The sequence below is a fragment of the Cheilinus undulatus genome, linkage group 14, assembly GCF_018320785.1.
Source record: "Cheilinus undulatus linkage group 14, ASM1832078v1, whole genome shotgun sequence".
NCBI classification, from domain to species: Eukaryota; Metazoa; Chordata; class Actinopteri; order Labriformes; family Labridae; genus Cheilinus; species Cheilinus undulatus.
Genome location: NC_054878.1, coordinates 9,278,949 through 9,300,747, shown reverse-complemented (window position 1 = coordinate 9,300,747; position 21,799 = coordinate 9,278,949). Strand labels below are relative to the sequence as shown.

At 40.4% G+C, this 21,799-nt stretch overlaps 1 protein-coding gene across 5 annotated transcripts in view; it reads left to right on the top strand.

Annotated features, from left to right (window-relative positions):
- Positions 1–21,799, top strand: part of ankrd6b (ankyrin repeat domain 6b) — a 75,557-nt gene that overhangs the window by 47,916 nt on the left and 5,842 nt on the right. For 2 of the 5 annotated variants that reach the window (XM_041804998.1, XM_041804997.1), the window contains exons 3-15: positions 600–698; positions 3,334–3,432; positions 5,197–5,295; positions 5,605–5,703; positions 9,682–9,780; positions 12,593–12,691; positions 12,908–12,985; positions 13,080–13,184; positions 13,626–13,739; positions 13,865–14,026; positions 15,075–15,227; positions 17,499–17,612; positions 17,931–18,213. In XM_041804998.1, coding sequence (XP_041660932.1) covers positions 600–698; positions 3,334–3,432; positions 5,197–5,295; positions 5,605–5,703; positions 9,682–9,780; positions 12,593–12,691; positions 12,908–12,985; positions 13,080–13,184; positions 13,626–13,739; positions 13,865–14,026; positions 15,075–15,227; positions 17,499–17,612; positions 17,931–18,213 — 1,603 coding nt within the window. Of the gene's footprint in view, positions 1–599; positions 699–842; positions 1,139–3,333; positions 3,433–5,196; positions 5,296–5,604; positions 5,704–9,681; positions 9,781–12,592; positions 12,692–12,907; positions 12,986–13,079; positions 13,185–13,625; positions 13,740–13,864; positions 14,027–15,074; positions 15,228–17,498; positions 17,613–17,930; positions 18,214–21,799 lie in introns of those variants that run through there. The other 3 variants (XM_041804996.1, XM_041804995.1, XM_041804999.1) reach the window with 3 other exon arrangements.

The window sequence follows — 21,799 nt, the reverse complement described above, 5'->3', positions numbered from 1 at the left end:
AAAACAAAATGTTGAAAACCATCTTGTGAACACCTCTTTGTTTTGTATCTCTATTAGCACCCTTGGCTTGACTCAGCTCATCATAGTCACTGATATTTGTTTTACTGATTCTGGTGTGCTACTTCGGATTATTTTCATGGCTCCCAAGTACACTTTAAATGTTATTTTTTGACTAAAAATCATCATGTCAACATCACCCCTACTGCCATCCAATGCAGGGAGCGACATCACAGCAGCCATGTGACTGTAAAAGGTCTATTTGTTTTTGCTACATTAAAATTAAGAACCCCACTTAAGCCTTAAAGCTGGACAAATTTTTTTTTTTTTTTTTTTTTTAAGATTTTTATTTTTGGCCTTTTTGCCTTTATTTGATAGGACAGTGGATAGAGTCGGAAACAGGGGGAGAGAGCGGGGAGAGACATGCAGGAAATAGTGCCACGGGCCGGATTTGAACCCGGGTCGCCTGTGTATACGGCATGTGCCTTAACCACTCGACTACTGGCGCGCCAAGCTGGACAAATATTTTAACACCATTGGATTGATTTTTCTTTTTTCCGTGCAGTCTTATTGACTCAGTTGTGTTGTGTTTGTGTCCACAGTATGGCAGAAGCCCCCTACACTTGGCTGCCTATAAAGGCCACTCTGAGGTCGTGCGTATCCTGCTCAAAGCCGGCTGTGACCTCGACATCCAAGACGACGTGAGTACATCCATCTGTCAGCAGCTGTTTCTGATTTTTATCCTCATCCAGCCCAAACTTCAGTCCTGACCAGTGGTGACCATTGGAGAGCTCACCTTTCTGTTCTTTTTAGATCTACATTCCTTTTTGTTTTTTAACACAAAGATAACGGTGGTCTGATGACCTCCAGTGGCCTTGAGTGGGACTCTCTGGACTGCCCCCTTGTGGGTTTGCCTTCAGGATGCAAGCCCCCCACAGACAGTGATAACCCAGAGCTGGGGCGCTGCCAAATTCCCTCTCTGTGGTCTATGAGCTCGGCAGAACGCTGCAGTACATCCTCCAGGACTGCAGGGGGCAGGAGGTGCAGACTGAAGCAGGAGGAGGAGGAGGAGGAAGAGGAGGAAGAGGGGAGAAAGAAGAGGGCTGGGGAAGAGCCTGGAGGATCAGGGAGAGTGAAGGAGGTTAGCCAAACCTGATCCCACTGCCCCCAAACCTTCCCAAACTCCCTCTGTTGCTGTACTGGGCTCTTATGTGGCTTCCCCCCCTCTCCTCCTCCTCCTCGTCTTCCTCCTCCTCCATCACTGCTTCTTCCTCCTGCGCTCTCATGTCAAACCTGACCTGCTGTCTCTCATCACTAATCTGCGTGTGTGCAGGTTTCCCTTCATGGCTGGCCTTCATTCATGTGAGCGGGAGCTTTTCCTGGGACTCTTCACTCACTGCTTTCATTTCCTTAAACACATCACTGTTGACTTTAAAGTGCTTAAGCAGCTGTGTGACGGTCTACTGTGGTTTGTGCAACTGTATGGTGAAATATTAACTTCATTTAGGGCCTTCACCCACAAACAATGTTTTCATGCTGGCAGTGTTGACAACATGCATTTTTGAGCCTGTGTTTATTGTTGTAAGGACACAAAAGTTGACTTCTGCTTTCCTTGAAAAATGTCAGCAGGAAAACATGCTGATTGTTGAAAACCTGGACATTGGTTTAGTACTGAAAATGAGTGCTGCCCGCATGAAACTGGTAGTCTGTGGACACAGGCCCTAATGCTGGGGTCACTGAAGACTTAGCAGAGCTGTTTAAGACAGTGGCTTTAAAAAGTATTAACACTCTTGGACAAGTGTGTCCAAACTTTTCCACTGAGGGCCACATACAGAAATATATAAGGATGGTGGGGCCACTTTCATATTTCTCACCTTGAGGATATTTAAAACCAATAAAACTCATTTTATCTAGGTTAAGATATGCAAGGTTACTGAGTTGGCCTAAAGGGCTAGTTAACAGCTGACAAGGAAAACAGACATTCATGTTTTTAGAATTTTGGGGAGGCCAATCAGATTTCAGAGGGCCCTGTTCGGCCCTGGCAACCACTGGCTCCACCCCTGAAATGTTACTGGTTCTGCTATTTGTTGTTGTAATCCCTCAGGGAGTTATAAATAAAGATATTGTCATTATTTTGGTTGCGAATATGTTAACGCAATTTAGTCACAAAAATTTTTAAATATTTTTTTGGCAAAATGTTTTTTAACATTGTAGCACAGTCTTGCACTGAAACTACGCAGTTCAATACAGTCAAGCAAATTGTTAATGTTCAAATGGGGTTTATGTTTTATTCTATATCACGAATTTCCTGAGGGCCAATCAAAAATGGACTGCGGGCCGCATTTAACCCCCAGACCGTAGTTTAGACACCCCTGCTCTTGGACGTTTTACCCTTTTATTTTTTATTTTATAAATCAGTCGTGCTCAATATAATTTGGCTTTTTTGACAAACAATGGCAGTGAATGTGTCTCAAGTATATATAGTATAAAGACACCTGTGTCTGGAAGGTCCAGTTACTGGTTAATGAGTATTCCTTGCTACCATTACACCATGAACTCAAAAGAACACTCCAAGCAACTCAGGGAAAAGGTTGTTGAAAGATATAAGTTAGGAAATGGTTACAAAAACATTTCCAAGGCCCCGAACATCCCCAAGAGTTCAGTTAAATCCATCATCAATAAATGGAAGGAATATGGCACATGTATAAATCTGTCCTCACAAACTGAGTGACCGTGCAACGAGAACAGTGAGACAGGCCACCAAGACACCTGTGACTACTCTGAAGGAGTTACAAGCTTCAGCAGCTGAGATTGTAGAGACTCTGCATACAAGTGTTTCCTGGGTTCTTCTCCACTCAAAGCTTTATGGTAGAGTGGCAAATAACACAGAAGTGGCAGCATGATGAACATATGGTGACACTGCATGCCCTGTGATTTAACTATTGTGCATGCTTTACTTCTGGTGCTTTCAAAACTTTTTTTTTAAAGTTTCAGTCAATGTCCCTATAGAAGCTCTATGACTTTAACATGATGGAGATTTGTTTCTTTTTCTTTGAATGGCCGATATATTCTTATTTCCCTATTCTGAAGTATGCAGACTATGTAAACAGTGTTTCCTCAGAGCAATAAATAAGTGTTCTGTGATTGATAAGAATTCCTGCTTTTAAATTTTGGATGTTTTGCTGACACAGCAGTCTTCTGGATATAAAGAAAGCAGGCTGACTGGCTGCTTGGCCTGACAAAACCATACCTCCAAGAAATAATACTGTGTTTTTGGGGAAATGTGATTTGTCTGTGTTATAATGTCCAAACTTGTGTCTGTTTGTGTGATTTCAGGGTGAGCAGACAGCACTTCACCGGGCTGCCGTGGTGGGAAACGGTGACATCATCAGCGCTCTCATCCAAGAAGGCTGCTCACTGGACCGACAGGACAAGGTGAAGCTCAGTAAATAAAAAATGAGATTTACAACTGCTCATTACAGACTGCCCTGCAACGTTCACACTGCTGCAGCTGGAGAGAAGCTGTAACATTTCTATTGTAGGACTTGAGCTGCTACCTTTTTGGAAGGCTTTCTACAAGCGTTGTGCGCATTCATTCTGAAGAGCTTTCTGTCGAGTCTCTGTGTGGGTCAGTCAAGTTCTTCCACACTAAAGTCATCAAACCATGTCTTTATAGTTCTTGCTTTGTGCACTGGGGTGCAGTCATATCAGAATAGAAAAGGGCCTTCCCCAAACTGTTGCCACAAAGTTGGAAGCATAGCATCATCCAAAATTTCTTGGTATGCTGAAGCATTTAGATTGCCCTCCACTGGAGATAAGGGGCCTAGGCCAAACCCTGAAAAACAGCCCTATACCATTATCCCTCCTCCACCAACCTTCACAGTTTGAAATTTACATTTCCCATTTATCTTTGTTGTAATGTTCTAAAACCTCAGCTGAACCTCAGTGAGCCTCATTGGAGCTCAGCTCACACAGCCTAAACTATCCCTGCCAGTGCTCTAAAATGCTGTTATGTGTCGTGAATCTTTAGTCTGAACTGGGCTTTACAGCAACCCGTCAGAGAGATGGTGAATTTAAGGTAAAGTCTGCATTAAAACATCCCATAATGGTGCAGAAATACTCATGGCTGTAATCTGCTTTTATCCTCAGAGTGCTCACAGTGACAGAAAAATGACCAGAGCAGAGATTAAAACCACAAACATTGTTTTCACTGCCTTTAATGTCAGTAGTCTTTATGTGCTGAATAAAGTGCATTAAAAGTGTATTTTAGTTCATACTCAGTGATTGACAGGAATGATCCAACCAGTAATACCAGTTATGATTTAATGAAACCCTTCTTCACTAAACTCCTCTACAGACGGCTTATTATGACTCATAACTCGTCCAAACATCCTGGTATATCCTGGGAAAGTACAAATGGACTAGTTACATACATCCACATAAATAAACACTGTGGGACTGAAACTCTACTAAAAGATGTTGTGGGATCTTTTTAGTAGCGTTGTTCCGATTCCGATATCAGTATCAGAAATACATTCAATACATCTTAAAATGCAGTTATTGGTATCGGCGAGTTTACGAGTTTATGCACCAATCCAATACCGTTTGGTTTAACTTTATATTTTGCTTTGCTTAGCCATGCTAAATGTTAGCGCTATAAACCGGAAATCAATTCTTCTCCACTGCAGGGAAAGTGAGTTTCTTTTTTCTTCTTCTTTTTGACAAACCAAAAAGTTTCATTTTTTTAATTCCAAATTTCAGGACGTCTTTGGAATTCTTGAGGTAAAATTATATCATTTCAAGTCACAAAATCCAGTCAATAAATTTGTGCATTTTGATTGAGTCACATAATTTTATAAGTGTCTAACTGAGCAGCTGAAAACTACAACAAAAAAGACTTATACAAAGCAGGCCTGTTTCTTTTATTTATGGAGGTGTCTTATTGTTAATCGATTTGCTCCTAATCAACATGTAAATCTCCGGGGGCTTTATTGTGAAACTGTAGCAGGAAGTGTTGAGTATCTCTAACTGCTGAGCAGCTGATAGAAACAGTTTGAGTCAAATCAGTACTACACCTTGATTCTTAAAAAGTGTAAAATATAAAACGTGTTGTAAAATGTTTTGGAGGAGGACTCTGAAAGATAATGTTGACTCAACACAAACCTCAAACTGTCGCTGATGCTTTGTTTCTTTTACCAGGATGGAAACACGGCTCTCCATGAGGTGGCCTGGCACGGATTCAGTCAGTCGGTCAAACTGCTGGTGAAGGCTGGAGCCAACGTTCACGCCAAAAACAAGGTAAGGTCTCAGCCTCTTTACTTGTTTCTTTCAACACTTTAAGTGTGTTTACTATAAAATCTTCTCCTTTTTACTCCTTTTTAACTTTGAATCAGAGTTTATCATACAGTATAAATGAGAGAAATAAAACTACCATGCATTACTATCCAGAACTTTTAGTTCAGCACAGACAACACCATGTTCCTCCTAAAGAAGTCAGACTGAAGATTCTGAACTTCACTGCTGTTTTAAAAATTGGTTGACAGCTCTGATTAAAGCATTATCATTTGATGACAACGATGAAACTGATATTCTGCTCCTCATTTCCAGGCAGGAAACACGGCCCTCCACCTGGCATGTCAGAATGGTCACGCTCAAAGCTCCAAGGTTCTCCTCCTTGGAGGATCCAGACCTGACAGCAAGAACCACGTAAGTCTGCAGCAGAGCCTGGCTCACTGGATCAACTGTAGAACTGGAGCTAGAGGTCATGAGGAGGAGGCAGACAGAGTCTGAAGATTTTTAGATAAAGACAAAGTGTCTGTCACCTAAAAATTTTACCAGCCCAGCTTTATGTAACAGGCTAAAAAAGCACTGACTAGCAGATCTATTGGATTTTGTGGTATATCACCAACTTACAGAGAAACTAACAATAGGACACAATTCCTATTGCCCTTCACCTTTACTTTTCCCACAGCTGGAATACTGCATCTGTCTGGGAAACCTGGAGCCCATACCAGCAACTGTAGTGATATCTGATGAAGTCATATGATGACATTTTATAGTTTCCAAAAAAAAGTTAAAGTAAACCCCTTGTTGAAAAAGTTCTCTGTTGATTTTTTTGTTTTGGGCTTTTATAAAGTAGACAGCATTTCTCATCAGTCCCTTTTCTTCTAAGAAAGTAAGTATGTGTTCGGGCTGGGCAATTAATGGCAAATTAGATTAAATCGCAGTATGGCTTGCTGCAGTTTTCAAATCGCAGACAGTGCAATATTTCTTTAACCTGAAATGTGTCAAAATACCACTTTCTTTTTTCATGCTCTTCACAGTATGGAAACTTTCAAGTGTCTTTTTAAAATTTTTATTACAAAAATCATACTTTTCTTGCTCATGTACTTGTTTTTCTTCATAAAAATAATAAAATGAAAAATAATTATCCCCTTCAATATAGCAATTGATATCAAATTTGCTATACAAGCCAAAATTGCTAAATTATTTATCCCTAGTATAACTTACCTAATACTGTGCTTGTTATAGTATAGAATGATTTCTTGCTTATGTTGTTGAAAAACACATGACATTAGGAACCTAAAAATAATAACATATTAAACTAGAATGGCCTTCTGGGGTGGCAGACCCACTACTAAGCAGTGCCACCGAGGAACTTATGCTCCCATTGATTACTACGGTGTTCAAAATTTCGAAGTCAGAGAAAAACTGAACGGGTGTGCAGATCATCACCAAAATCTAATCGATTCTTCCCTGTCACTATCCCAATATTCCCTTAAAGCTTTGTGAAGATCCGACTTTCCATTCTCAAGTTATCTTGTACACATACAAACAAACAAACAAACAAACAAACAAAGCTACAGAACCCTTTACATAACCCCCTGCCGATTTCATCAGCGTGGGTAATCACAATCACAATGTTGGGGGAAAAGAATCACAATTCGATTATTTTCACAAGTCGTTCAGCCTTAGTTTGTGTTCAGCATTTCCCTCCAGAAAAACAGCATGCATCCTAAATTGGTATCAAGTGAGAACAAAATCATAAGTCAAAGCATGACCTTTCAAGTATGGGTATGGATATTATTAAGTCACCACTTTCTTCTCCATGCAAAACAAGCTAACAAGCTCTGTGACTGAGGAATGTGAAAGAAAATCAAGATAATGTTCATGTCAGATGTTCCTGGTGCCTTGTCATCTCCCATCCTAATTCCTGCATGCGACAGAGTGGAAAAAATAAATGCGGGGACAGAGTAAAAATGGCGTGCCGCCTTGTGCCGCTTTGTGCTGCTTTGCCTGCGTCACTCACAGGCTGTTTGGACACTACGAAAGGAATCAGTGAAATCAAGCTTTGTTGCAGATACTTGCAAGTGACACGTGCAGAAGACCAGTAGAGACCGACATTTAAAGTTAATCATAATCCTCTTAATAATGAGGTTTGACATCTGTACTTGTATAATGTAGATCATCCTCAGTGGACATGCTCTTAATCACTCATCAACATGAGCACCAGTGAGGGTTTGTGAGTAAATAATAAAACCACTAACGTCTTTTTGTGTGTCAGACTCCCATTATTGCTGAATTATTTATCATTTTTGATATTAGAGTAGACAGCATGACTGGCTTGAAATTTGAATGCAGTTCTCTGTAGTTGCTAACTTACATTTAGATTCTGCAGCTGACTCTTTAGAGATTCACGTGTCCTTAAAGCACTTTTTTTATTTTTTCAATTTTTGGCATTTTTTTCACTTCCATACAAGTCATTTAAGTGGGTAATTTACCATTTCAATCAGGAGAGACTTGATACGAGTTTAACAATAATAATTTTACAAATTTAATGAAGTAGAAATGTCCTTGGCGATTAAACTCCATCATGATGACTTAATGTGTTTTAAGGGATAGTGAGGCAAACAGCAGGAATGGGATACCCCCCTATGGAGTCTAGACACTGGTGGGGGTGTTCAGAGATGCAGGATCAGATGAGTAGGCTTCTGAGAAGCTGGCCCAGGAACCAATTAGGTGGCATGGAGGAGACTGAGATATGCAGAATAAGATGAGTAGTAGGCCTATGAGGATCTGAACAAGATGCAGATTAACTGAATGGAGGTGGCTGGGGTGGAGGAGGGTCGCAGCATCCGCACAGAATGACTGACTGACTGGGAAAGAGAGAATGACAGTTTTCAAATCTGACAGGTGCAAACGAGGTTGAAGAATCTGATTAGCTGAGTACTTAGGAGGGTGAACGGCCATAATCAGTTGATCACCAGAGGGTGAAGAGAGAAAGAATGGAAAAGGGAGAGATATGAAGGAGAGTTGACAAAAAAACAGCCCCATTTGATCAGTGGCTGCAGATCACTTTCTTTCTCTCTTTCCATAATACTGACACTTCTCTTTGAACATGGGCTGTGCCCATGTGCAGTTTAATGGGTCTGGGATGATTTCAAATCAAAGTTAAACTGGAGCCCTGAATTACTGCGTCCGTGCAGGGTGGCATGTAGGCTATCAGTCTGTGGCACTGCTGAGGTGTTATGAAGCTCAGGTTGCTTAGAAAGCAGCCTTCAGCTCGTCTGTATTGTTGGCCCGGCTGCCTCTTATCCATCATTGTGGGCAGGTTCCAAGTCCTGCTGGAAAAGGAAATCAGTATCTCCGTGAAGCTTCTCAGCAGATAGAAATATGAAGAGCTCTTAGACCTCCTGGAGGCCATCAGCACTGACTCTGGACTTGATAAAACACAGTGGACCAACACCAGCAGAATCAAACTGCCTGTGATTACTGCAGAAACCCAGATGCACTTCTACTCCTTTGTCTTCAAACGTGTATCTTGACTTCTTCCCCTCTCGCTCATGTTTCCGTTTTATAACCCAGGATGTCTCCCAGCTCTTCACTTTTTCAACGGCACAGTTCACATGGCACAATGGTTAATTATGAAGCACTTTACGGTACATTTGCACTTCAAACGTTAACGTGCAGCCTCACGGGGACACTGTTGTTACTCAGCAAACGCTCACAGGAGGAGATGATGTTGTCTTGTTGTTGTTGGTTTTAGCTGCAGCCTGATTGTTGGAAATCACTGAGGAGGCTTTAATTTGTAATTATGTTTGAGGACATACAAAAGTGACTTCTCTTAACTGGAGAAATACTGGCTCAGATTTTTCAGTTAGATAAAGATGACTAGGAAATGAACTCAGCTCACTTTTACTGTTAAATTATAGATAAACTCTCCTAAAATAATTCAGAGAAGGACAAATGCTGGTTAACTAACTGCTGAGTAATCAGTCTGTTTCTCCAAGATATTTAGATGAACAACTCATCATTAAATATTTAAAACACTTTCTCCAAGAAGTCACAGTATGTTGGATTTACAGTATGTTGTTTGTTTTGTGACCATCAGCTCTTAGACATAATCAGTCATTATGAATCATTGTTGTTTTTTTGCTGTAAAAGTGTCAGAGAGAGATGCAGTAATGTCAAAAGCTTTTCATTCAGTTGTAGTGTTGTTTTAGATTTCATTTAAATAGAAAATATATACCTATAATAAAAATGTCTTCAACCTATCTTAAATTTCACAAAGTATTAGTGTTTGTTCTGCTGTAACAAAAACTTTTAAATGTAGCTAAAAACCACATTTTTGCAGCAAAATGTCTTGTTAAATCTTGTCAGATCTTTCCGTTTATTTTCATCCAGATTGGGGATACGTGTCTCCATGTTGCAGCCAGGTACAACCATGTGCCGATGATCCGCATCCTGCTGGGAGCGTTTTGCTCTGTGTCAGAGAAGAACCTGGTGAGTATCTGAAGAAGTAGTTAATAATCACTCGCCACCATCTACAGTACAAGCTGTAAAACCCTGTGGCAGATGTATTTACTATTTTACATGCAGGAATATTACCACATATTTGTACAGGAAGTAAAAAGTGACAGGTGGAAAAAAAAATAAAGATGAAAACCCCACCCTCAAATCTTTGTAGAACAATTTAAGATGAGGTCAGACTATGCCATGAAAATCTGTTGTTACATCTTGTGTAATGTGTCATCATGAACAACAATCGAGGACACACCTGAGACTCCTCAAGAATAAGAACATAGCAGTTACAGTACACTGCAGAAGCTGGAGTGTTGAATTTTCTGTGTTAAACATTTCAGTGTTGATTTCTACTCTCAAAGTGTAATTTTAATTCTATTCTGAGTTAAATGGCCTTTTGAGTTATTTGACAGTGTTGATCTGTTCAGTGTTAATTCAACTCTGTATAGAGTTAATTGATTTAAGCCCTGCCCACTGCCATTTCAAATCTGGGGGGCTGGAGTTTCCCCATCATGCTCAAAGGCAGATGTTTAGATGTGTTTGGATTTGTTAAGATGTTGAGTGTTGCACAGCGATCAATCCTGGGATTCCACTGCTTTGTTTCTTGTAGATTATTGATTTTGATGCTAACCACTTCTGCTCCATGAATGTAGTGGTCCACTACAGTTGTCACTTCCTGGTTGTTGTGGGGATGGTCTGTTCTACAGGCTGGAGCATGTATATTCTAACTCCAAGTCTTTCTCTTTTCACCATGATTGTAATAAAACACTTGACTCCATCAGGGATTCAATATGAAGCAGAAGTAAGAAAAGGGCATAAATTTGTGCCTAAGTAGTAAATCCCACAAATTAACACTGAAAGTGAAAGGAAACAACACAATATTGTTTTAAAAGTGCACTTAAATGTGTAATAAAATAACACTATGAGTGTTTAAAACCAACACCATAAGAGTGTTAAAATATTAACACTTTCCAAAGTGTTATTTTAACTCATAACCTGTGAGAATTATATAAACTCAGAAAAAGTGTTAAATTTAATACTACGGGAGTTAAATTAGCACTGATGATTTTGCTGTGTCCCACTAAAACCACCTTAACCTTTTTCTCAGTCCTCCTCTGTTCTTTCTTTGATCTGTGATTTTATATCTCACAGAGGCGGCAGTAACCACAGGACAGTATTTCTATTTGTTCTATGTAATACATCACTCATGCTTCCTTCTTGCAAATATTTTTATTATGTAAAATTGTGGGGTTAAAATATGCTGTTAAAAACAAAGTCTGGGGTCAGACGTGATCTTAGATAGTAGATGTTGATTCCATAATCTTGTTTAACTTGATTAAATAAAAACCCATAAACTAAAACCACTTACATAACTGTTGGTCTGGACTCCTCTCATCTTTGCTCTAAAAATACTAACATCAGAAGAAAATCTATTTATATAATTTGTGGAGTTCAAATGAGTTTTGGAGTGTCAAGAAATATTTTTAGTTTTTTCGTCAAACCATCAAATTATTTTTGTTTACTTTCTTCTATTGTCAGGTCAGCTGATCTCAATACATTTTTAGCACAGATTTTTTAGATTCAGGGCTGTGATGTTTTTTGTTATACTGTTGTTGAATTCCTCTTTACCAGATTTTAGTTAAATTGAAGAAACAAGAAAAGGCAGAGTTTGCAGATCTGATAAGTCTAATTGAATTGAAATGAACTGAGTTCACATTGTACGTGTGGCTTGAACCATTAGAATTTAATAATACAATTTTCTCTTTCTGTGTTTATAGACTGAGTGTAGACAATCACAGGACTATTTGTACAAACAGTCCGTGCAAACTCTGAGTCTTTGGAATGCTTGAATCTAGACAAAAACATCACTCTGACAAGTCACACAATTTTACAGAATGCAGAACAGTGACATTATCATAGTCACAATTAGAGATGCATGATTTTATTGTAGTAATTTCCTGAAAAGTATAATGTCTGTAAGGGGAAAAACTGTCAGATTTGGCTGAAGTGGATTTAGTGCCAATAAGAAGAACTTCGGTTTTATCTCTGTTGAGTTTTAGGAAGTTTTGTGATAACCAGGATTTGATTTCCTTTAGACTTTCAAAGGGGAGGAGGGAGGGAGGTTGGAGTTGGGTTTGGTGAAAAGGTAGAGCTGGGTGTCATCCGCGCAGCAGTGGAAATTAATGTATTTATGGTAGATATGGCCAAGAGGAAGTATATTGGTAATGAAGAGAAGGGGGCCCAGAATAGAACCCAGGGGAACACTGGGAAAGACAGGAAAGGAGTGGGATTTGAAGGATTAAAGTTGTAGTGCAGAGGTGTGATTGTAATCCCGATTGAAGCCAGTCTGCAGAGCAGGATGTGAAAGTGTCAAAGGCTACACTCAGATGAAGGAGGATGAGGACGGTTAAGAGTCAAGAGTCAGCTGCCATGAGGAGATGGTTGATAATTTTGCAGAAATATAGATGACTTTGCAAATGCCTGATCTAACCAGTGGTGGCTTGTTCATTAAAAATGTGACACGCTATCCTTGCGATGTTAATTTTTCTTAAATCGTTTTCTTTTTTTTTCACGTGGAAATTCTCTGTTTATGAAATGAAAATTTGGAAGTCAACCCTTGAGTGGTATGCTATGGTTGTAGGAGGGTTTTTGAGGGCCTTAGCAGATTTCCAGCTGTTAAACTGGGCTGTAGCGTACTTAAATTCAGGGAAGAATACTCCAGTATTTGAACATAGAAAGGATCTGCTCTCATACAACAATGTCCTGTTCTCTGTCTTTGTCTGTGTGTTTTCAGGCTGGGGACACACCACTCCACGTAGCAGCTGCTCTGAATCATAAGAAGACAGTACGTCTGCTGCTGGAGGCCGGAGCAGACAGCCGCATCTGCAACAACGTGAGCACCTGCACAGACTCTCTACGTTACTACAGAAAATAAGACATGATAGTCTTTTACCCAGCCTTTCCTTGTCTAGTCAGACATGTTGTTCTGCTGGTACAAAACATTTCAACTTGGCTATATCTGCATCTAGGATAAATTTAAAACAGCAGTCATCTACTATCTGAAAATTTCTATCTGAGGCTAACTGATTGTTTGTGTGTATGCGGGCAGGCAGGTCATACAGCATTGGATCTGGCCAGAGAGCACAACAACCCCGATGTGGCTCTTCTCCTCACTAAAGCCCCCCAGGTAAGACCAGTTACTCCCAGTGCCAACACTACAGGCAGTGTTCAAACAAACATTGTTTTAGTTGTGACTCTCCACGTCTTTTGTGTGTGTTTAGGTGCAGAGTTTCCTGCGTGGCAGGAGTGTGAGGAAGAGGAGGGACAAGCTGAAGGCCGAGGGCAGAGCTCAGTCGGTACCCAGAGATGAAATGCTGCCCTGCAAGGTACAAGAAAGCGTCACAAAATATGCATAGAGCTCAACAGCCCTACTAACAATGATTGCTTTTAGCTAAATAGAGCAGGGCCTTCTATTGGTCTCTTCTCCGGGCCTTTAATTGACTAAAGACAGCTGATCCAGTGGTAATATTTCGGATGCAGCGATGGAATACTTTCATTGTCACTGGAAATATTTACATTTTCAAAAGAATTTAATCGCAGAAGCTAAAAAAATCATACTTAATTGTGGATCAGTGGTTGAGGATGTTAAGAACAATACTATTGAAAAAAAAAGTGCAACCATCTTCCTCTGCAACCAAAAGACAAAAAAGGGAAATAAATATGATTGGAATACCCTTTGCAAATGTTACCCCAGTGCATTTTTAAATACCCAAGCGCCTAAGCATTTCCTGCTGTACCAAACCTTTCCTTCCTTTTGTTCCCTGTAGGACAGTGCCTCGGCTGCAGACGACTCGCAGAGCAGCGAGAGAGCCGTCTGCAAGCACACCGAGGTGAGCGAGTCAAACGCCAGGCGGGGGAAGAGCAGGAAGCAGAAAGAAAAGGTAGGTCCCCGAGGTCACCTTCACACGAAACACTAACATTTTATTGTGAGAGCAGAGATGATGGGAAAAAGTCCTGCACAGGCGAAAATAATAATTACTAATCCTGTCCACTGTTGATGTTTCAGCCATCACTGTCTGACCCGCTCCGCCGCAGAGACACACGGCACAGTGAAAACTTTCACAAGAGGAAAGACAAACTGAGAGGAGCTGCATGTGTCCCTCCTCATCACTATAAAGCCTATCAGCTATACACACTGTACCGCAACAAGGATGGGAAGATCATGCAGGTGAGATTTAAGTTCTGGAACATTTTCCTTATGAGTTTATGGTGTTAATTCATAGTTTTAAGCCATCTTCAATAAAGCTTGATGTTCATTTAGGGAAGTCCCATTTAGAGTGAAAAGGACCAGAGAGGAGGGGAGGAGTTAGGGCGGGGCTACCTGTGATGGATAAGCCACCTCCATGATGACCTGAATGCACCTCTGCACTGTTTGGTGGCACTTACAGTCCATGCAGGCCGTTCTTGTAATTGCAATCTAACAACCACACTGAAAGATTTTCTTCAAACATTTACAAATGTCCTAAGAATAAACTGTTTCAATTTCTGGGGTCAGGTCAAGGGAAAGGGACTCTTTCCATCCCTTACTTTCCAGGTATTCTTGTTAGCGACATGTTTTTGCAAATGTGTCCACTCTGACTCAAGAATGAACTTACCAACTGGAGGTCAAAGGTCAAGGCCATGTGGCTCTTCTACTCCCTTGCTCAGATTGTGATATTTCAACTAGACCATAAAAAATTTCATCAAAGTTTTCATAAATATGCACTCTGACTCAAGGATCAATTTATCAGATTTTCGGGGTCAAAAGGGTCAGTTTGGCTCAAATCTACCCTTTTCTTTCTTGGTGTTTTTCTGAACACCATATCTTTGTTACAGTCTGAGAGATTTTTTGAGACTTTACACAAATTTCTCTGATCTAAGGATGAACTGATTATATTTTGGGGGTACAAGGTCAAGGTGCTCATGTTCATCTCTTGCTTTCCACGAATTCTTTCGAACACTTTGAGGGAATTTCTCAAAATTTTGCTGTAATGTCCACTCTGATTCAAGGATAAAATGCTCAGATTTTGGAGATCAAAAATCTAGATTAGTAGGGTTTGTCTCTTCCTCCCAGGCCTTTTTTGAAGGCTATATCTTCAATAAGATTAGACATACTATCTCAACAAACTACTTACTATCTTGCCTAAAGAAAGTGTCAAGAGTATTTATCTGGGAATCTTTTCACTGGTGATGAAGGCATTGTTTGGATGTATCTGTCTCTATATGTTGTGTTGTAGGCCCCTCTGAATGGCTGTCGCTGTGAACCTCTCATCAATAAACTGGAGAACCAGCTGGAAGCTACAAAGGAGGAGATGAAGACCGAGATCCACACCGTCCAAGACCTCATGAACAGCAAGATGGGCCAGCTGGACCGCAAGAACAAACATCAGGTAATAATACAGCAGGTAACAAACACTAGAGTACTCTCGTAACACAAAGTCAATCAACAGGAACGATGCATGACACTCTTTCAATCTAGAGAGACTTATACAAGTTTAACAATGATTTATTTACAAGTTTAGAAATATTTGGCAATGTTTGAAAATGTGAAATGTCTTTGGAGTAAAGATTCCATTGTGATGTCTTTATGAACTTGAAGGGGTAGTGAAGCAGGCAGCAGGATAGGATACGCCCCCTATGGAGTCTAGAAACTGATGGTGGTGATGGAAGGAGTAAGATAAGACGAGTAAGGGACTTCCAGTGTTTATTTCGTCGACTAAAACTATGACTAAAAGCCTTTTTTTCCATGACAAAAACTAGAATAAGACTAACAAAGATAGATCTGTGATGACTAAAACTGACAAAAAGTAAGTTTATTTTTCATCAAGATGACTAAAATTAGACTAAAATGTAATGTAGTTTTCGTCAGACATTTAAAATCTGTAATATTTCTCCACTGTGAGTAAATCTGTCAAAAAAGTGCATCTATAGCTATTTTGCCTCTCAGCTGTAGAAAGCAGGGACCCCAGGTTGGGCAGAATGCATAGAACACACTATCATGATGTGGTACCAGATTTAGGCAAGAGAATAAATTCTTGGACTAAAAGTAAAGATTAAAATGTGAGGACTTTTTATGGACTAAAACGAGACTAAATTGTTTTGAGTTTTCATTGACTTAAGCTAGACTAAAACTAAAAAGGGTAGAAATGACTAAAATGCAACTAAAACTAAAATGCATTTCATTTAAAGATTAAAAATAAAGTAGCTGCCACAATTAACACTGGAGACTTCTGAGCTTGACCCAGACACTATTGAGATGACTGGAAGTAGTGTTGAAGCAGGATGCTTGGAGGCGCTTGACCTAGACACCCATGAGATGTAATGGAGGTAGCTGGGGAGGAGGAGTGTTGCAGCGTTCGCACTGAAACGACAGACTGACTGTGAAGGAAAGAAAACAGATTTTAAAATATGACAGCTGCAGGGAGATTTGATTGAGAGAGGTAGTAGCTTGGATCCAATAGCTTAAGTGAGTAGACGCTCATTGATGATTATTGAAGCAGGAACAGGTGTGGGAAAAGGGGGGACAGGTGAGTGGTTACTTATGAATGAAAGGGTGAATGGAAATCAAACAGTCTTCCTGCTTGAACTTACGCTAAGCTTCATAAACTGCAGTGGTATATTTTCATAACTCAATGCTGGTGCATATCATATTCAGAGCTATGTGTGTAGATCTCAGTTCTCTAGAATTACATCATGTTTTTCCATGTGAATGTTCATGCATATTTTTATTTTATTATTAAGATCCAAATTATGATGCACAAGAAACTCTGGCAACCAACTCCACTGCTCAGTCACAATTATCAACAGATTAAAGGATATTCTTATCTAAGTAACACATTGTTAAATTTACTTTTAAAAATTATTTTTATTTGCTAAATAAATTTGTTTTTTTGTCTTGGTCTTGAAACTTGAAGAACATTTTTAATGGTTGTTAATTCAAACTAGAAATTCCACTTTTTTTTTTTTTAATCATACTCAAAGTGGTGTATTCTCAGTTTTCAGCCCATTTCACAATAAAGCATCCATTGTTCTACATACTCAGGCCTGCTAATAGAAATTACTGGGCCCCTCATGGCCCGACTAAAGGGCCCTCCTCAGACCTGATGTAATAATGTCAGTGCATGGATCAGCAACATTAGTGCTTACCTCCTGGCTAGGCTCAGATCAACTCCTAAGCTCACGGTAAAATGTTGAAAAACTCATTCTTGGGCTCACATCCTCTTTCTTTGTCAGTATCTGGGCTTTTGTTAAGTTTTTAGCATTGCTGTATAGAGTCCAAAATTGAAACTACCTAGTATTTAAGTTTTGGTCAGCCCACAAAGTTAATATGACAAAAATAAAAGAGAACAAGGCTCGTCCAATCAAAGGAGGTTTTCACATTTTGAATCAGTCAAACATGTTTAGAAGGGAAATGCAGATTCAAAAGGTTTTGTTGTATAAAAGTTACTAGACCAAAGGTAAACGCCAGAGAGGACCATGGGAACGTGAAGACGTGTTTTCCTACAGTGAACAGATTAGACACTGAGCTGCTATGAAGTTTTGGCTGAAATGCAGCTGAAAAGTTCAAGAACTTGATGATAGGATCATGAACTGGCTGTCGTTATCTCTTCTCTCATCCTCCTTCCTGCTGTCCTGATCCATGCCTGTATTTTTCCCATCAGATCCGAGCCCTGGATAAGATGACAGTGGAGAGAGTGTCTGCAGAGAGGAGCGAGTGTCTGCAGAGGATTGAGCAGCGAGCTCAGCAGGAGAGACAGGAAGCTGAGAAGAGACAGGTAACAACCAGCAGAGCTCACCTGGAGACAGACAGAACAAATGTTTAGCTGTGGACAATAACTGCAGTTATTTTTTGACAGCCCATTTGTTTGATGCTTTTTTAACTTATAAATAAATATGCCAAGACCTTGAGGAAAACAGCTGGAAATTATGTCTTATTGTGTAAAAGTAAGCAAAATACAGCATATTGATGCATGTCCACTTAATGCTTCTGTAGGTAACAATAAATCCAGTCTCATTTGAATCAGTGCTAGGGCCAAATCATTGTAGCATAATGTAACTGACTCTAATCCATGTGTGTATTTCTGCTCTTTAAGCAGGCGTCCCTGGTCAGTGAGCTGAAGACTTGGTGTCTGTCTAAACTCCAGAACATGGAGGTCCGCTTCACCGGAGACCCCACCAGGCTGCAGCGCTCCACCTCCGTCACAGAGGGCCTGAACAAGGTGGACGGAGCCGGCCTCACCGTGCTGCCACCTGGCCAACAGTGCCTGGAGCTCCACAACAGCCCCGCCCCCCCCGACTCCAGCTGGGGGGAGGCCAGCGTGGCCGAGAGCGGCACAAGCAACCATTACTTTGTGGTCCATGTGGAGAGTTCTCCAGGTATAAGCTGCACAGAGATGGAAGCAGAGAGTCCTCGGGTCTTTGTTGATGGGTAGATGTTGTTAGATCTAATCCACAAACATCCAGGAAGCCCAGTAAGTGGAGATTTGAAGTAGATTTGTGGAACATACACAGAGCCACCGTAAATCTTACCTGTAGGAAACAGGTTCAGTGTAAACGTAGTTCTCTGAAGAGACTATTCAGTGTCCACACTACTCTGGGACTTGCTCTGATCAAACTATCAATGACAGCACGCCAGCACAAGTGCTTTATAGATAAACCATGATGCATGATGAGGCAAGCCAACATGTCCTAAAGTCATGTCCATGACCATCCCACCAAGCTGCCTAGCAGCTGCCCAGCTAGATCCCCCACTAGTGGAGTGGCTGTGCTTGAACAACAAGGCATCACCCTGTTAGTTTTATTTCAGGAAGCTTCTTAATACAACCCTCCAATGAAAAGGAGATCAATAAGTCCAGATCTAACAAAAGCTAAATTTACAAGCTATCATCAGAAAACTCTTCTGGGTTTCTTCCAGGCAAACCTTTCAGACCCATTGACAACAGTTCCACTACCCATTTTTGTGTCCAGACCCTCCATTTAGGAGCCATTGTTTTAGAGTAAACCAGGACTAATCAACATGAATTTTTTAAATTGAAACACTCATTGGAGAATTGACAGAAATATAAAATGCTCTGCACTGTCGTCTGGGTTTATTGTGTGAAGAAAAAAGATGCTTTTAGTGAAACCCTGTTAGGATGATTTTATTCTGCAGAAGGATGTGATTAACATTTCATGAGTCAAAGTTTCTCTGTTGGGACATTTTAGGAATGAACAAATTTGCTGCCACAGAGAAACACAAAATCACCGACAAATGTGACTCAGGCTGCCAGGAAGATTATTAGTGATGCAGAGTTTACTACATGAAATATGACTGTGAAAAAAGAAGCTAATGGCAGCCTTTCACCCATCTGTTGTTGCTCATGTCTCTTCTAAAATTCCTGTCATTATATAAAAACAAAAGCAAGGGCCGGTTTTGCCTACATGGTCTAGTGATTTTCACCTCAATTCAGCAGTATGAATGCTTCCTCGTGTGTAAATGTTCACCAAAGAAAAGATGCTGCATTCATGGCTAAGTGTCTCCCACTGGCTTAGAAAGAAAGTCCAGTTGTTACAGTCCAGGGGTCTGTTTGAATAGTCCATTTTGTTTTGGAAGGTTCCTAAATGAGTGAAACGACCCTGAAGTATTTTAGTGTCGGCCATGATAGTGGCTCCTCTCCTCGGCTGTTTGAATTCTTCAACTGAAAAGGAAAGGAGCTTCATTACTTCCTTTATTTCCTTTATTACCTCCTTTAGCCTTGGAAACAGGGCTGCACAGTGGTGCAGGGGTTAGCGCTGTTGCCTCACAGCAAGAAGGCCCCTGGTTTGCTTCCTGGTCAGGGCCTTTCTGTGTGCATGCATGGTTCTCTCCGGATACTCCGGCTTCCTCCCACCACCAAAAACATTCTCATTAGGTTAAGTGATCACTCTAAATTGGCCGTAGGTGTGAATGCTAGTGTGCCTGGTTCTCTGTCTCTATATGTCAGCCCTGCGATTGACTGTCGACCAGTCCAGGGTGTACCCCGCCTCTTGCCCAATGACAGCTGGGATAGGCTCCAGCCCTCCTGCAACCCCCAACTGGGTAAGAAAATGGATGGCCTAGGAAACACTGTACCATCCTTTACCAAAGGAGAGATGAAAAGACGACCCACAATTCTTTGCATAAACATCATTTAAAGGGATACTTCAACATTTTGGCAAATTTGCCCATGGCCATAATTCCTATAGTCTTAGTAATAGGTTTGTTTCCTTTAGTTGTCGGTGCAAGATGTTTCTTGATCTGGGGGGACCATTAAACCAGCTGCACCGCGAACGCTATTTTAGCAGACGGAATTTTTGCTTTCCCTTATCAAACTCATCAAATACACAATCCAACAACTCCAAAATGCTCTCGTGGACAAGCTGTGATCTGCAAATTCACAACGCTATGAAATAATAATGTGTAATTATGTAACATTATGACACATGAAGCAAATACTCAGAACTATTTCTTGAGTAAACCACTGAGCGGAGTGACACAGTGCAGCAGCCATGTCTGGAGTGTAGTTCCGGCTTTGCATTTAACTTTAAAACATCTCCGTCTCGTAATGTTCCATGATTATTTCATAGCGTGGTGATGTACAGGTCACAACTTGTCCACGAGAGCGTTTTAGAGTTGTTGGATTGTGTATTTGATGAGTTTGATGACGGAAAGCAAAAATTCCGTCTGCTAAAATAATGTTCGCGGTGCAGCTGGTTTAACAGTCCCCCCAGATCTAGAGACAGCTTGCACCGAAAACTAAAGGAAACTGACCTATTACTAAGACTACAGGAATTATGGCCATGGGCGAATTTGCCAAAATGTTGAAATATCCCTTTAAAGTGATGCCCCTGTTGACCGCTCATCAAAAGAAGTGGTTCATTTGATTGTAACTTTACTAGCCCTGATTTAAATAGTTAAATTCATTGTCAAACATATAATTCATGTGTTAAATGGAAGGAAATGCGGAAGAACAGAGGAATGAAACCTATATCGTTCCACTTATGGTAACATTTTCATTTCTTCTCATTTCCAATTTTATCCAAACAGTAAACTGATCAGTCAGTATGTCAAACTGGATTTGTTTCTCTATATTAAAATATTAGATTAATGCGATAAAGGTTTATAAATCATGACCTATTCACGCAATAAAGTTGGCATGTTGTCATATTGTGATTATTATATTTAACATTATAATCACGCAAGTAAGATGCAGTTCATAGAGCTTTTCAAATGACGAGCTGAAAGAAAGACAGAAACAGAGTAGACTAATAAACTTAACAGAGATGAGAGAATTAAAGAAAAATGGATAAGTAGGGAAAGAAACAACTATTTAATATCATTGTGAAATAAAAGGTCATGAATATTATTCGTCTAGTCGTATTGACTTTGCAGAAAGTTCAGATAGAGAAACATTTCTGCTGCTCTAGATGTTCACAGTCATAGCTCCTCATCCTGAGAGACTTTAGGATATAAAAATCTTAGTGAGCTCATATTTGTCACTGAGGTTTTCATGTTTTATTTGCTGCACGTAACAACACAGAGAACGCACTGAGTGTTGGATGCAAATTTTGTAGTTCATCAACGTTAAATTGTAGTTTTTACACAAATAACACGTCACGTCCGTAACATCCACTTAGGGAAAATGCTGTCGGATTACCTAATCACCACAGTTCTACTTTGCTATCCTTTCACTCCCACCTTTTCTTGACCCTGTGACGTTTTTTACCGGGGTTAAGGAAAAGTGAATAGGAAAGGACTCGGGTACTTTTCGAACGGACCCCTTGGTTTATGCCGGCTCTCACCCAATGATAGTTGGGACTGGCTCCGCCCCCTTCAACATTAGTCTGCTTAACATTCCTGCCCTGTAAGGGAAGGTTTTTTCTTCACTGTAATGGGGCTAAATACTACTACTGCTGTGCTCACGGTTATCAACACTAGTCTTTATTGTAATAGGCCACATCAGAG